Source organism: Canis lupus, chromosome 37 (genome assembly GCF_003254725.2).
Source record: "Canis lupus dingo isolate Sandy chromosome 37, ASM325472v2, whole genome shotgun sequence".
NCBI classification, from domain to species: Eukaryota; Metazoa; Chordata; class Mammalia; order Carnivora; family Canidae; genus Canis; species Canis lupus.
The window spans coordinates 84,869-97,638 of NC_064279.1; the positions used below are offsets into that span (position 1 = coordinate 84,869).

At 49.9% G+C, this 12,770-nt stretch overlaps 1 protein-coding gene and 1 long non-coding RNA gene across 6 annotated transcripts in view; one reads left to right on the forward strand and one right to left on the reverse strand.

Moving 5' to 3' along the window:
- Positions 1-12,770, reverse strand: part of LOC112656497 (uncharacterized) — a 441,756-nt gene that overhangs the window by 39,238 nt on the left and 389,748 nt on the right. The gene's annotated exons all lie outside the window — the stretch shown is intronic.
- Positions 9,933-12,770, forward strand: part of LOC118353533 (uncharacterized) — a 368,208-nt gene continuing 365,370 nt past the window's right edge. Inside the window, exon 1 of one of the 5 annotated variants that reach the window (XM_049106726.1) lies at positions 9,933-11,234. In XM_049106726.1, the coding sequence (XP_048962683.1) occupies positions 10,991-11,234 (244 nt within the window). In that variant the 5' untranslated portion in view covers positions 9,933-10,990. The remainder of the gene's footprint in view (positions 11,235-12,770) is intronic. The other 4 variants (XM_049106725.1, XM_049106729.1, XM_049106728.1 and 1 more) reach the window with 4 other exon arrangements.

Consider the following 12,770-nt stretch of genomic DNA (forward strand, 5'->3'; position numbering starts at 1 on the left):
GAGCATTTAGTCTATCAGCCTTCAGAATGATTATTCAAAGATATGAACTTTGTGCCTTTGTGTTTCTGGAAGAGTTGGTGTTTCTGGTGACTTTCTCTGGTCCTTTCTAGTCTTTGTTTTTTTGGTCTCTTTTTCCCCCCACTAGAAGAGTCCCTCTTAAAATTCCTTAGTGGACTGGTTAAGTGGTCATGAACTCCTTTATATGTTGCCTGTCTAAGAAAATCTTTATCTCTCCTTCTCTCCTGAATGACACCCTTGCTGAAGAAAGAATTCATACAAATTGGACTCCAATAAAAATAAATTTAAAAACATAAAATAAATTCTTTCTAATATGATTGAGGAAAATGGCATGTAGGAGGAAAACCAGAAGCACAAAGAGAAGGGGAGAGATTTCACCCTCTGTAGCCTTCACAGGGACCTGGTGTCCTTCCCTAGGAGGTGCCCCCTGTCGGTAGGATGCTTCCTTCCCCTCTGTGCTCCTTGTTGGAACCCATCAGGCACATCTCCGTGCCTCCAGAATGTCTGCAGTCGTGGTTTATAGCGTTTTCCATGTATCCTATTAGGGATCACAGTGTCTTGTATGTAACTATCCGGCTGCTGTTTGACAACATTGGGGGGATTCCGACTTTTGCTGGTTTTGATGTGTGTGTGTTTCTATCACATGCAGCTATCACGTGCAGCTATTGGATCCTCTGGCTGGGTAACCCAAAACCCCGAAATGGTTGGCAAAACCTCATTTCTGGTGCTGGCGCTGGGTGGCTAGCTGGGCTCTCCTGTCCACCCCGTGGGAAGCTCATGCAGTGTCTTTCCACTAGAGGGTCAGCTGAGCTGGAAGGTCTGGCTCGGCCACATTCCCATGTCCAGCAGTGGGTCCTGCCAAGCGCTGGCTGCTTCTCTTCTCCCCAATGCCTCTCTAGCAGGGAACCAGACATTTGGTCCACCCTTGGGGGGAGCTCCTGAGGAGCCGGCTGCCCATGGCGGGGAGCCATGGGGTTACCTGTATGTGGGAGTCAGGGTGGGGATGGGGCGGGGGTTGTCGGTCCCCAGTCCTGACTGTCCTTCAGACCGAGCCCCATGCTCACCCACCCCCTACTCACTCGGGCAAGGAAGGTGCCCTCCACACATTGGTGTGAGAGATCCAGCACCACAAGGTGTGCACGCTGAGTCCACCTGGTGAGGGTGGCCCAGGTGCATGAGCTATAAGTGTGGGACCCAGGAAATTTAACAAAAAAACCCTACCCCTGGACAAGCAGAGCAGGACTGATTCCATTTTGTGCTACACCCGCCAACTCCCCTATGACCCCCAAATGACCTGCTTATGGCTTAAGGTGCTGCCCCACCCTAGTCAGGCCACTGGGCACACCCTAATTGGAAATCGGCTCATAACAATGTAACCCTGCTTTGTGACCACCAAAATCGTGCACCAATTCTGACCAAAGTAATAGACCAGCTCAAGTGGATACTATAGGGTAAGGTGTAATTCAATCGGCCACCTACATGTGGACCGACATGACTGTGCAACTTTCTGCATATCCCATGGTCCACTGGCCCCTATAAAGCTGCCTCGCCTCTTAGTCTCGGGGTCCAAGTCCCTGCTCCAATGTATCTGGTGCACTTGGACCCAAGCTCCAGCTTGTAAAGAGACCCTCGGGAGTTTGCATTGGTGTCGGCTCCTTGGTGGTTTCTCGGATTCGCAATCTTGGGCACAACACAAGGGCTGCTGTCCTGAAATCACTTCCACAGCCACGCTGACCGCCCTGCAGGCCCTCTGTGCCCAAGGCACCCAGGCACGGGTTGCGGGGAGGGGAGGAAGTGCCCCGGAACCCGTCCAGGCCCGGCCCCCTGGACAGAGGGAGCAGTGACCTCTCAGGTCACTTTTCACAGACCCTGGTGACCTGAGGCTTCTTGGCTGTCACTCTGTCCTGCCCATTCAGGCCCACGGGGCACAGGCTGAGTCCCAGTAAAGTCTGTGAGGCCTGACCCTGGCGTCTGGCCGCCCCTGGATGGCACGTGGGGACGTCAGCTGTGTGTGCACAGCGGGGCCCCTGCATGGGCTGGTTGGGGCCTCAGTAGTGCCACCTCCTCCTCTCTGGGGGTCTCTCCACGCCCTATACACAGAGTTCTGGGAGACACAGAAATGGGCTGGTTGTGCATTTTCGCACAACACTTTATTGAATTTGTACAACAAACGGGCTCAGAGCAGAGGGTGCGTGCCTTCCCCTGGGGAAGGAGACCTTTTTGTCTTTAGGGGAGGGTAAGAATCACACAGGGTGAGGGGGCGAGTGCTGGAGCCCCCCACCTGGGAGCATGTGTGGACTCTGGTTGGGGGCGTGTGTCCTGAGGTTTCAGCCTGAGAGACGGTTCTGAGGACAGCAGAGCTGACCTGGAACTGCAAATCATGGGCTTCTGTGCTGGGTCCCTACAGGGCAGCTGGACCCCGGCCTCGGGACCCCTGGGACCCCAACACCTGTAGGAGCCTGCCTCCTGGTGTGGGTGAGGGTGGGGCCCACCGGCCTACCCCTTCTCTCCCCACCCTGTGGGGTACCGGGATCCCCCGGTCTGCCCTAGGTCAGCGACCTGGATCTGTGGGGCATGCCCAGTGCCCCGGAGGCCACATCCAACTGTGAGAAGGCTCGCTCATCCCGGGGCCAGAATCCAGGGCTGGCCAGGGCCATGGGGGGGCTGGATCCCATTAGTCTTTGGGTTGGGCCTGGTGGGGGCTCAAATCAACCCAGCTCCCCAGAGCCTGGTGCCCAGTCAGCCCAGGTCCCTCTAGATTAGGGCCTGGTGTCCTGTGCAGGGTGTGCCGTGCTCCAGGAGGGACAGTGGGCGGAGGCAGGGCACAGTGGGTCCTCTGCACCACTCACCTGTACACACCCTGTCGGGGGCTCCCTGTCTTCCCTCCTCCCTGCAACCCCTGGGTACTCTATGGAACACCCAGGCTTCTGATGGGAGCAGGGTATCCAGAGAACACCGGGGAGGCTGAGCATGTCCCACAGGGGGAAGCTGCACCAGGTCCTTGTTCAGGGCCGATGGTGTGGTGGTGGATGGTGTGGGGGCATGGGTATGATTGTGGTAGAGTGTGGGGGCCGGTGTAGGGGGGATAGTGTTGAGGTATAGTGTGGGTGGGGATTGTGTGGGGCTTTGTGTGTGTGAGGGGGATGGTGTAGGGGCAATGCCATGGGGGATGATGATGTAGGGGGATGATGTGTTTCTGGGAAATGGGGGGATGGGTGGGGGGCTGGCAGACACACGGCAAACCCTTTCTCTAAGATGCACAAGGAGACGTCTACAGATAAAGGTGACCCCAGTCTGGGGTTTGCTGTGACACCTGCCCCTGGGGCTCTGTGTGGTGAGTGCAGGGCCCTGGCTGGACCGGGGGCAATATCTCAGGTCATCATACTATGTATGTTTACAAATTGCAAATTGTCTCAAATTAAATGCATAGAATTTAGAAATAAATAAAGCACTGAGAAGGGGTGACACCCTGACCCGTCCGACCCTCATCGGATCGATGTGTGTCCTCCTCCAGTCACAGCCATGCACCCAGCCCCCAGGTCCCCTTACCGCCCCCCACGGCCCGCAACCCCGCCCCCTGCTTTTCAGAGGGCCGTCCCTCACACCTTTGGGGTTCAGCTCACATGGCAACCCCTGGAGCCCCCATCCTAGTGGCCTCCTCATCCCTGAGACCCCGGGGGAGGGGGCACGGGGGTTATCCCCAGCACCTTACCATGCAACTGTGTGTTGCTGGCTGCTGTTCTTCTCCCGGCCTCAGAAACCCTGTGTTCCCGACCCAGAAGCCCCTGATCCTCCCCTGGAGTCCGATCCCACCTGGTCCCTCTGCCTCACCCTACTCTTTAGAAGTACCAAAACATGATGTGACTGCTGAATGTCCTGTTGACGTCCAGGTCTACCTGCGTGATGTCCTAGGAGGAGACCAGGGCCTCCTCCTTCATTTCCTGTGGGAAAACCGGGGAGGAGGAGCAGGTGTCAGGGATACAGACCCCGACCTGTCACGAGCTGCTGTGCTGGGCAGGGAGCCCTGGGGCCACCATGGGAGTGTGTCCTGCAGAAACCTCCTTCCTTCCTCTGGGAGGCCGGGGAAGGTGGGAGTGCCCACTGTGCCCGTGGAACAGTGTGAGGGCCTGGGCCCAGCTGTTGTGGGCAGGGAGGTGACTGAGGGTCAGCCTGGGTGGGATGGCATAGGGGTTCAGCCCAGGTGGGAGGGGACATGGGGTTGTTGTGCCCAAGATTGCGAATCTGAGAAACCACTACGGAGTTGATACCAATGCAAACACATGAGGATTGATTTCCAAACTCGAGCTTGTGTCCAAGTACACCCGAACCCACTACAGCGGAGCAGGGACCTGGACCTCGAGTTGGGTTTTAGTTTAATTTTAAGGCCTTGTCTCACGGACCTCCAGAAGGGCTGGAACAATTCCTCAAGTTCTGTTTACATTTTGATATGGGACCTTCATGGACATTGAGCTCTGTTCTCATTCTAATAGGCGCTTCCAGCCCTTGGCGTGGGCTCAGTTCTTATCCTATTGTGGGGCTTTCCAGGGTAATAAGCTGTAAACTTTTGTTTTTTTCCTGTAACTGAAGTAATGTAAATTTCAGCTCTTCTTCACAGGGTCCTGGGATGGATTGACGTGTTCGAACGCTGAACTTAAAGTGGAAAGACCTTTATTTTGTCGGCCTCTTGCGTCCATTCCCATCCTATCTAGCTCCTTCCCCTTACCTGGAGCTCCTAAGAGATCAATTGCAAATGACCTCAGCCTGACATCCAGTGTTGGGGGACAGGCCCAGGGATTTGGGATCAGGAAGACCTGGAGCATGGGCGTCCCAGCTGTGCAGCCGGATTCGATGCTGCAGACTCTTACTCCCTGAGGCTATCTTGACAACTGACTTTGTACATACAAAAGCTGTCCTTTCTCTTTATAAGATGAAGAGCGAGTCAAAGTGTTTTTTCTCTGCACTTCTGATTGCTCAGATTCCAATCTGAGACGTATTTCCTGTTAATAAGGATAATTTACTATCCGTAGTACTATGGTTAAAATATTCTGACACAAGTAAATCAGAGGGATGAGGGATTGTCTTCTCTTTCTTCACAGCTCAGTCACTCATTAGGAAGTGCATCTTTATCATTTGGAAAGAACTGAGAGACACTATTACCAATGGTCCTATTATTATCTGATGGATTCTTCCCTGAGATTCTTCCCCTGTTTCAACTGACACTGAAACACTGTGAACCATTTGGAAGACAAATGTCCAGGAAATAAATGTTATGCATTGCTAATTTTAAATGCACTTGCAATATGGTGTCTAATATAAAAGAAGTATTTTTATCTGACTTTTGCTATTTATTATCCGTTCCTGCTTTTCAGGTTGAGGAGGCATTATACGTGTTCATAAGTGTTTTTCTTTCCTTCTGATATAAAATTCTTACTATGTTCCCATCGAAGGAACTCTTTAAGAATAAGGCAAAAGTTAATTCAACGATTCGTAAAATGTCTTCACACTGGAGCCTGATTCATTTAAGTCAATTTTCAAATTAAATCTTATTTCTTAGAAAGAAAACAAAGCTTCATAGGGAAATTGAGAAGATAGTACAGAGAATTCTCATGCACTTGCACTCAATTTCTCCAATTATTGATATCTTATATCAGTACGGTACAAATATTAGCTAACGAATCAATATTAAAATATTTGCAATAACCAAAGACCATACATTATTCAGATTTCCTTAGTTTTTGCTAAGTCACCATGCCTTATATCACACTCCATTTGTCCTCATGTTTTCTTAGGCTCCTCTGGATTGTGAGAGTCTTTCAGCCTTTCCTTGCTTTTGGTGAACTGGAAAACTTTGAGAAGTAGAGTAGTTTGTAAAATTTCCCTCAGTTGGGACATGTCTGTTGTTTATCTCATGATTGAACTGTTTTGGTGGATTATATACAGAGATATACTGTCATTTTTATTATATCATGTAAAGGATAGATACTATCAACACGATTTATCAGTCTTGGTATCGATCTGATCATCTTGCTGAGGTAGTGTTAGTCAGGTTTCTCCGTAGTAAAGTGATTCTTTATTGTTATTAATATTATTATTATTATATTATCATTATTAAGTTTTTCATAATATATTTTGTAGAAGGAAGTTACTATGTGTATTCCACACATAAGAGTGGGAAGCTATGCTCATGAACTTGAGTGTGGAATGTCTGCACAAATTGTTTGAAAATCTTCTACATGGGAGATTTCTCATCCCTCTGGGTTTGTTTGTTTGTTTCTTTATCAAAGATGCTATTTATTTATTTGAGAGAGAGAGGAGTGAAAAACATGTGCTAGAGGGGCAGAGGAGAGGGAGAAGCAGGATCCCTGCTGAACAGGGAGCCTTCCTTGGGACCTGGATCATGATCTGACCCTAAGGCAGAAGCTTAACAGACTAGGACACCCAGGTGCCACTCTTTCTTTCTTTCTTTCTTTCTTTCTTTCTTTCTTTCTTTCTTCTTCTTTCTTTCTTTCTTTCTTCTTTCTTTCTTCTTTCTTTCTATTCTTAATAATAAATTTACTTTTTATTGGTGTTCAATTTGCCAACATACAGAATAACACCCAGTGCTCATCGCGTCAAGTGCCCCCCTCAGTGCCCGTCACACATTCACCCCCACCCCCGCCCTCCTCACCTTACATCACCCCTAGTTCGTTTCCCAGAGTTAGGAGTCTTTATGTTCTGTCTCCCTTTCTGATATTTCCCACACATTTCTTCTCCCTTCCCTAATATTCCCTTTCACTATTATCTATATTCCCCAAGTGAATGAGAACATACAATATTTGTCGTTCTCTGATTGACTTACTTCACTCAGGATAATACCCTCCAGTTCCATCCACATTGAAGGAAATGGTGGGTATTTGTCATTTCTAATGGCTGAGCACGGCCCACCTTTTCTCTCTCTTCATCTTCTGAGTCTCCCATGATATGAATGTTATTGTTTTAATAAGTGGCTGAGTTCCGAAGTCTTCCTTTGTGGTCCATAACCTTCCTTGTTTTAAGGCTTCCACTTGGGACTGCATCTCAGTTATAGCATTTTTAACGATGGCCTGACTAGATTTTACTTCTTTTATTTCTACAGTAAGGGATTCTCTACTTTTCTGTTGTGCTCTTTTTCCAGCCCAGCTGCTATCTTTATAATCATTGTTTTAAACTGTAGTTAGACATCATATATTTGTATTGATGGACTTCCTGGCTGTGAGTACTACCTCATGAAGAAAAAGAAAAACCAAGAAAAACAATAACAACTGCCCTCCCAAAAAAAACCCACCAGATTATTTTGGCCTGGTTGTTAAAAGATTATAAATCCCAAAATAAGAAACACAATTAAAATACCATGAAACTAAAAATAAGAAATATATAAGGTACATACATAAAAATTAAAATAAGGCAATTAATATAAAAGAATCAAAGAAAATAAATGAATATAAAGCACAAAGTACAAAGGAATCTAGACCCTACTTTCCAGGCAGAGCTGAATCACTGCAGCCTCTGTGGTCTGACACAATGGTGGCAGTGAGTGGTCTGTGTGGGGTCTGGGGATTGGCCATGGCTCTGATTGTCAGGTGCACATATGCCTGGGGGATGGACATGTGGGGTCAGAGGCGTGGTGGGCGTCAGCACTTCTGGCCTCCAGTGGGCAGTGCTGTGCTGCTCCCTGAGACTCCGTGCTGATGGGCGGGATGCGGGTGGGGACACTGGGTCCTCTGGCTCTGGGGCTGAGCATTCCGTCCCCCAGTCTGCAGGCCCTCCACAGATCACCCAAGCCCCCGAGTCTCTGCTGATTCTCTCAGAACCCTGCTTTCACTCTGCCCGCGTCCGAGCTCCTTTTGGTTTTGTTTTTTTATCTCAGACTGTGGGCCCAAGATTGCGAATCTGAGAAACCACTGAGAAGCCGATTCCGATACAAACACATGAGGGATTATTTACATGCTCGATCTTGTGTCCAAGTATACCCGACACAGCGGAGCAAGGACTTGGACCCCGAGGAGGGTTTTAGCTTAGTTTTAAGGGCTGGTCTCGGGGACCTCCAGAAGGGCTGGAGCAATTCCTCAAGTTCTGTTTACATTTTGATATGGGGCCTTCAAGGGCATTGAGCCCTGTTCTCATTCTAATAGGGGCTTCCTGCCCTTGGCCTGGGCTCAGTTTTGATTCTATTGTGGGGCTTTCTAGGACATTAAGCTGTAAACAGCAAAGGTTCCACACCTGGAAGGGGGACGTCAAACTGTCCCTATATGCTGAAGATGCGGTACTTGAAACAGGAAACCCGAGAGCCTCCACCAAAACTTGTTAGAACTTAGGAGTGAGTTCAGTAAAGTCACGGGACACAAACTGACCCTACAAAGCAGAGTAGCCTTGCTGTGTCCTGACAATGAGCACTCAGGAAGGAAAGGAAGGACGTGAAGGCCTTCTCAGGAGCATCAAGGAGAAGAAATAATGAGACTGAACCAAAGGAGCACAAGACTTGTGCACTGAGCCATACCAGGCTCTGGGAGGCCGTCCTGGGCTTGTGGGGTGGGAGCCTCATCTTGTGAAAATGTCCGCAGTTCCTGAAGCTACCCTCAGTTTCAATGTCATTCCTATCAAAATCATGGTGGCAAATCTTAGAAATAGGAAAAAAAAAAACTATAACATCCATCCCCCCCAACAAATGACCCCGAACAGCGAATCAGTACTGGAGAAGCATGACAGAGTGGGATGCAGCACTTTCCTATTTCAAATGATATCACAGAGACACAGGATAAAGCAGTGTGGTTCCAGGCCCCTGGCTGGCTCCATCGGTTAAGCATCCGACTCCTGACCTCACCTCTGGTCCTGATCTCAGGGGTCTTGAGTTCTAGCCCTGGGCTGGGCCATGGACGAGGCGTGGAGCCTACTAAGACAAACCAGACCCACGTGGGGTGGTCCCGGCATAAGCTGAATGAGCAAAACAGAGAATCCAGAAGGAAATGTGCTCTGACACAACTGATTTTTTTAATTTAATTTAAACCCAATTAATTAATGTATAGTGTATTATACTTTCAGAGGAAGAATTCAGGGATTCACCAGTTGGAGATAACAGCAGTGCCCGTGACATCACGTGCCCTTCTTCATGCCGGTCCCCTGTTATCCTCCCCCTTCCAGAGACCCTCAGTTCATTTCTTATCGTTAAGAGTCTTTATTTCCTGCATCTGTTTTCATCTTATTTGTTTTTCCTTCCCTTCACAGTAGTTCATCTGCTTTGCTTCTATAATTCCATCTATGAGTGACACCACACGGTCATTCTCTTTCCGACTGACTTACTTCACTTAACATGATCCCTTTAGTTCTATCCACATCATTGCAAATGGCAAGATTTCCTTCTCTTTGATAGCTGAGTACCATTCCTCTCTCTATGACCATCATCTATCTCCCATCCTCTTTATCCATCATCTGCCACAGGGCACCGAGTCTCCTCCCACAGTGTGGCTACTGTGGACCCGGCTGCTGTGGACATTGGGGTGCAGGTGTCCCGAGTCTCACTGCATCTGTATCTTCGGAGTGAGCTCCAGGCCGTTCACCTGCTGGTCGCAGGGCGGCTCTATTTGTAACTTCCTGAGGGGCCTCCACACTGTTTCCATTGCGGCTGCACCAACCCGCTGTCCCGCCCACAGTGGAAGAGGATTGAGGAGTTTTGCAGGACGTGGTAAAAGTCTGTTCCACATTTTATTCGCGTGCTGTGGGCTCAAATTCCTTGTCCTTAAGTATTACTGGGGAAGCCGGGTGTTGGGCTCCTTTTCAGTGAGATGTTTCCGAAGCTAACAGCCCCAGCTGGAGCCTGAAAGAGGCAGGTGCGGCCCATGAAGCCCCCGTTGCCTCCTACACAGCCTCCTGCAGCACCTGAGCATCCCGCACGGGGCGCCCGAGACCAGAACCCTCCCATGGGGCGCGCATGTGCAGTAGGCCTCCTCTGCCTGCACTAACAGGAGCCAGCCTGTGCTGGGGAGAGCTGAGGAGGAGGTGGGGACGCATCTATGCTGATGAGCTGCAGCCTCCTCAGGACCCGCAGGGAGTCTTCAGGGGGAAATTGGGCCGTGTTCACGCTGTCAGGAACCCCGGTCTCCTCAGGACCCAAGGTGAGGCTTTAGGAAAATGTGGGCCCGCATCCACCCTGTCAGGAGCCCCTGGGCGCCTCAGGACCCGCGGGGAACTTCAGGAAGATGTGGGCTGACATCCTCACTGACAGGAACCCTGAGCCTCCTCAGGACCGCCGGGAGGCTTCAGGAATTGTGGGCCCACATCCATGCTGACAGGAGCCCCTGAGCAGCCTCAGGACCCGCGGGGAGGGTTCAGGAAGATATGGGCCCGCATCCACGCGGACAGGAGCCCCTGAGCAACCTCAGGACTTGCGGGGAGGCTTCAGGAAAATGTGGCACCGCGTCCACTCTGGCAGGAGCTCCTGGGCCCCTCAGGACATAAGTTGAGACATCTGGAAGCTGGGGGCCGCATTCATGGTTACAGGAGCCCCGGCCTCCTCAGAACCCTCGGTGACGCTTCGGAAGGACTTGGGGCCACATGGACACAACAGGACGCTGACTTCCTCAGGACCCCCGGTGTAGACTTTGGGAAATATGGGGATGTGTCCATGCGGACAAAAGACCCCAGCCTTGTCAGAGCCTGTGGTGAGGCCTAAGAAAGATGTGGATGCCGAATCCACACTGACAGGTTTCTCCGGCCTCCTCAGGATGCACTGTGAAGGATTGGGATGATTTGAGGCCACGTCCATGCTGACAGGAGCCCCCAGCCTCCTCAGGTCTTATGGTGAGGCTGAGGAAAATGTGGGGCCACGTCAAGACTGAGAGGACCCCCGTCCTCCTCAGGACCTGCACTTTGGCTTCGGGACACATGGGGCTCCATCAAGGCTGACAGGAACCCACAGCCTCCTCAGGATGCGCGGTGAGTTTTCAGGGGATGTGGGGCCATGTCCAGGCTGACGGGAGCCCCCGGCCTCCTGAAAACCTGCTGTGAGGCTTCCAGAGGATGTGAGGCATACTCCACAGTGACAGGAGACCTGGCGTACTCAGGACCCGCTGACTATGACTCTGGAACACGTGGGGCCACGTGCGCACTCACAGGAGCCCAGCTTCCTCAGGACCCCCTAGAGGACTCTGGAGGCGTCGTTGGGGGCCACATCCACCTCAGAAGGGACTACTCAGAACCACAGGGTAAGTGAATGGGTAGAATGAATGATAGGATCAGGGGAGGGGAGTCAGTTGGTGGTTAGGCTTAGGTTAGATGTTAGGGGTTAGTGATTATGCTTATGGTTACGGATTAGAGGTTAGGGTGAGGGATAAGGATAAAGGGTCAGTGTTTAGGAGTTAGGATGGGGGTTTGGGTTACGGACAGGAGTTAGTGTTAGGGTTAGGGTTAAGATTTTAGGGATTAGGGCAGGAGGTTAGGAATTGGGGTTTGGGTTATGGTTAGATTTAGGGTTGGGCTAGGTTTGCAGTTAGGGTTAGGGGTTAGGGTGTGATTTAGGATTAGGGTTAGGGGTTAGAGTTAAAGTTAGGGCTAGGTTTAGGGTTAGGGCGAGGGTTAGTTTTAGGATAGGGGTTAGGGCTAGGATTAGGGTTAGTGTTTGGTTAGGGTTAGGTATAGGGTCAGGTCAGGGTCAGAGTACGGTTTTGGAAAAGGGTAAGAGAGGGTTCGGCAGTGGGTTAGGGATTAGTTTTAGGGTACGGGTTAGGGTACACTTTGGGGTATGAGATAAGATTAGTATTAGAGGGTTAGTGTTAGGGTATAGGTAAAGGTTAGGAATAGAATTTGAGTACATTAAGTTAAGGTTATTGGTAGAGGTTAGGGTTAGGGTTAGATTTAAGGTAAGGGTCAGGGTTAAGGGTTTAGAATAGGTTTAGGAGTTAGGGTGAGGGTAGGCAGGAAGGTTCAATAAATGTGTTTCGGTCTTTGGGTTTGTGTTTGGTTTTTGATTAGTGATAGTTCTTTTTTTTAATTTTTATTTATTTATGATAGTCACAGAGAGAGAAAGAGAGAGAGGCAGAGACACAGGCAGAGGGAGAAGCAGGCTCCATGCACCGGGAGCCCGATGTGGGATTTGATCCCGGGTCTCCAGGATCACGCCTTGGGCCAAAGGCAGGCGCCAAACTGCTGCGCCACCCAAGGATCCCGTGATAGTTCTTGTTAAAGGGTTAGGTTAACATTAGGCTTAAGTGTAGGGTTAGGGTTATGTCTGTGTATGGTTAGAGTTTGGGTCTTGGCATGTGCCTGCACTGGGACTCCTAGCATCTTGGGCAGTTTAGTTTGATGCACTCTATTTAGGTTTTGGGTTCTTTGAGCCTGACTCTACCATGTCAGTGGCGTCCCCAGAGAATCAAAATCCAGTCTTCTGCTGGGGTGAGAATAGGCATGTCAGGCTTCTCCTGAGCTGAGCTAAGGAGGGGATTTGTGGCTCTAAAGACTCTTTGTTTGGATTTTCAGTTGTCTTTCTGATTTATCTCTTGTGCACACATGTTTCCTCTATACTACCAATTATTATTTTAAAGTTTTACTTGAATTCCTCTTTGTAAACAAGGTATGATATAGTTTCAGGTTTACCACATAGTGATAACACAGTATGATATAGTTTCAGGTTTACCACATAGTGATTCAACCCTTGAATACAATGCCTGGTACTGGTCAGAGGTGACCTCCGCTATCCCCATCCCCTGATTCCCCATCCCCCCCACTTTCCTCTGGTTTTATTA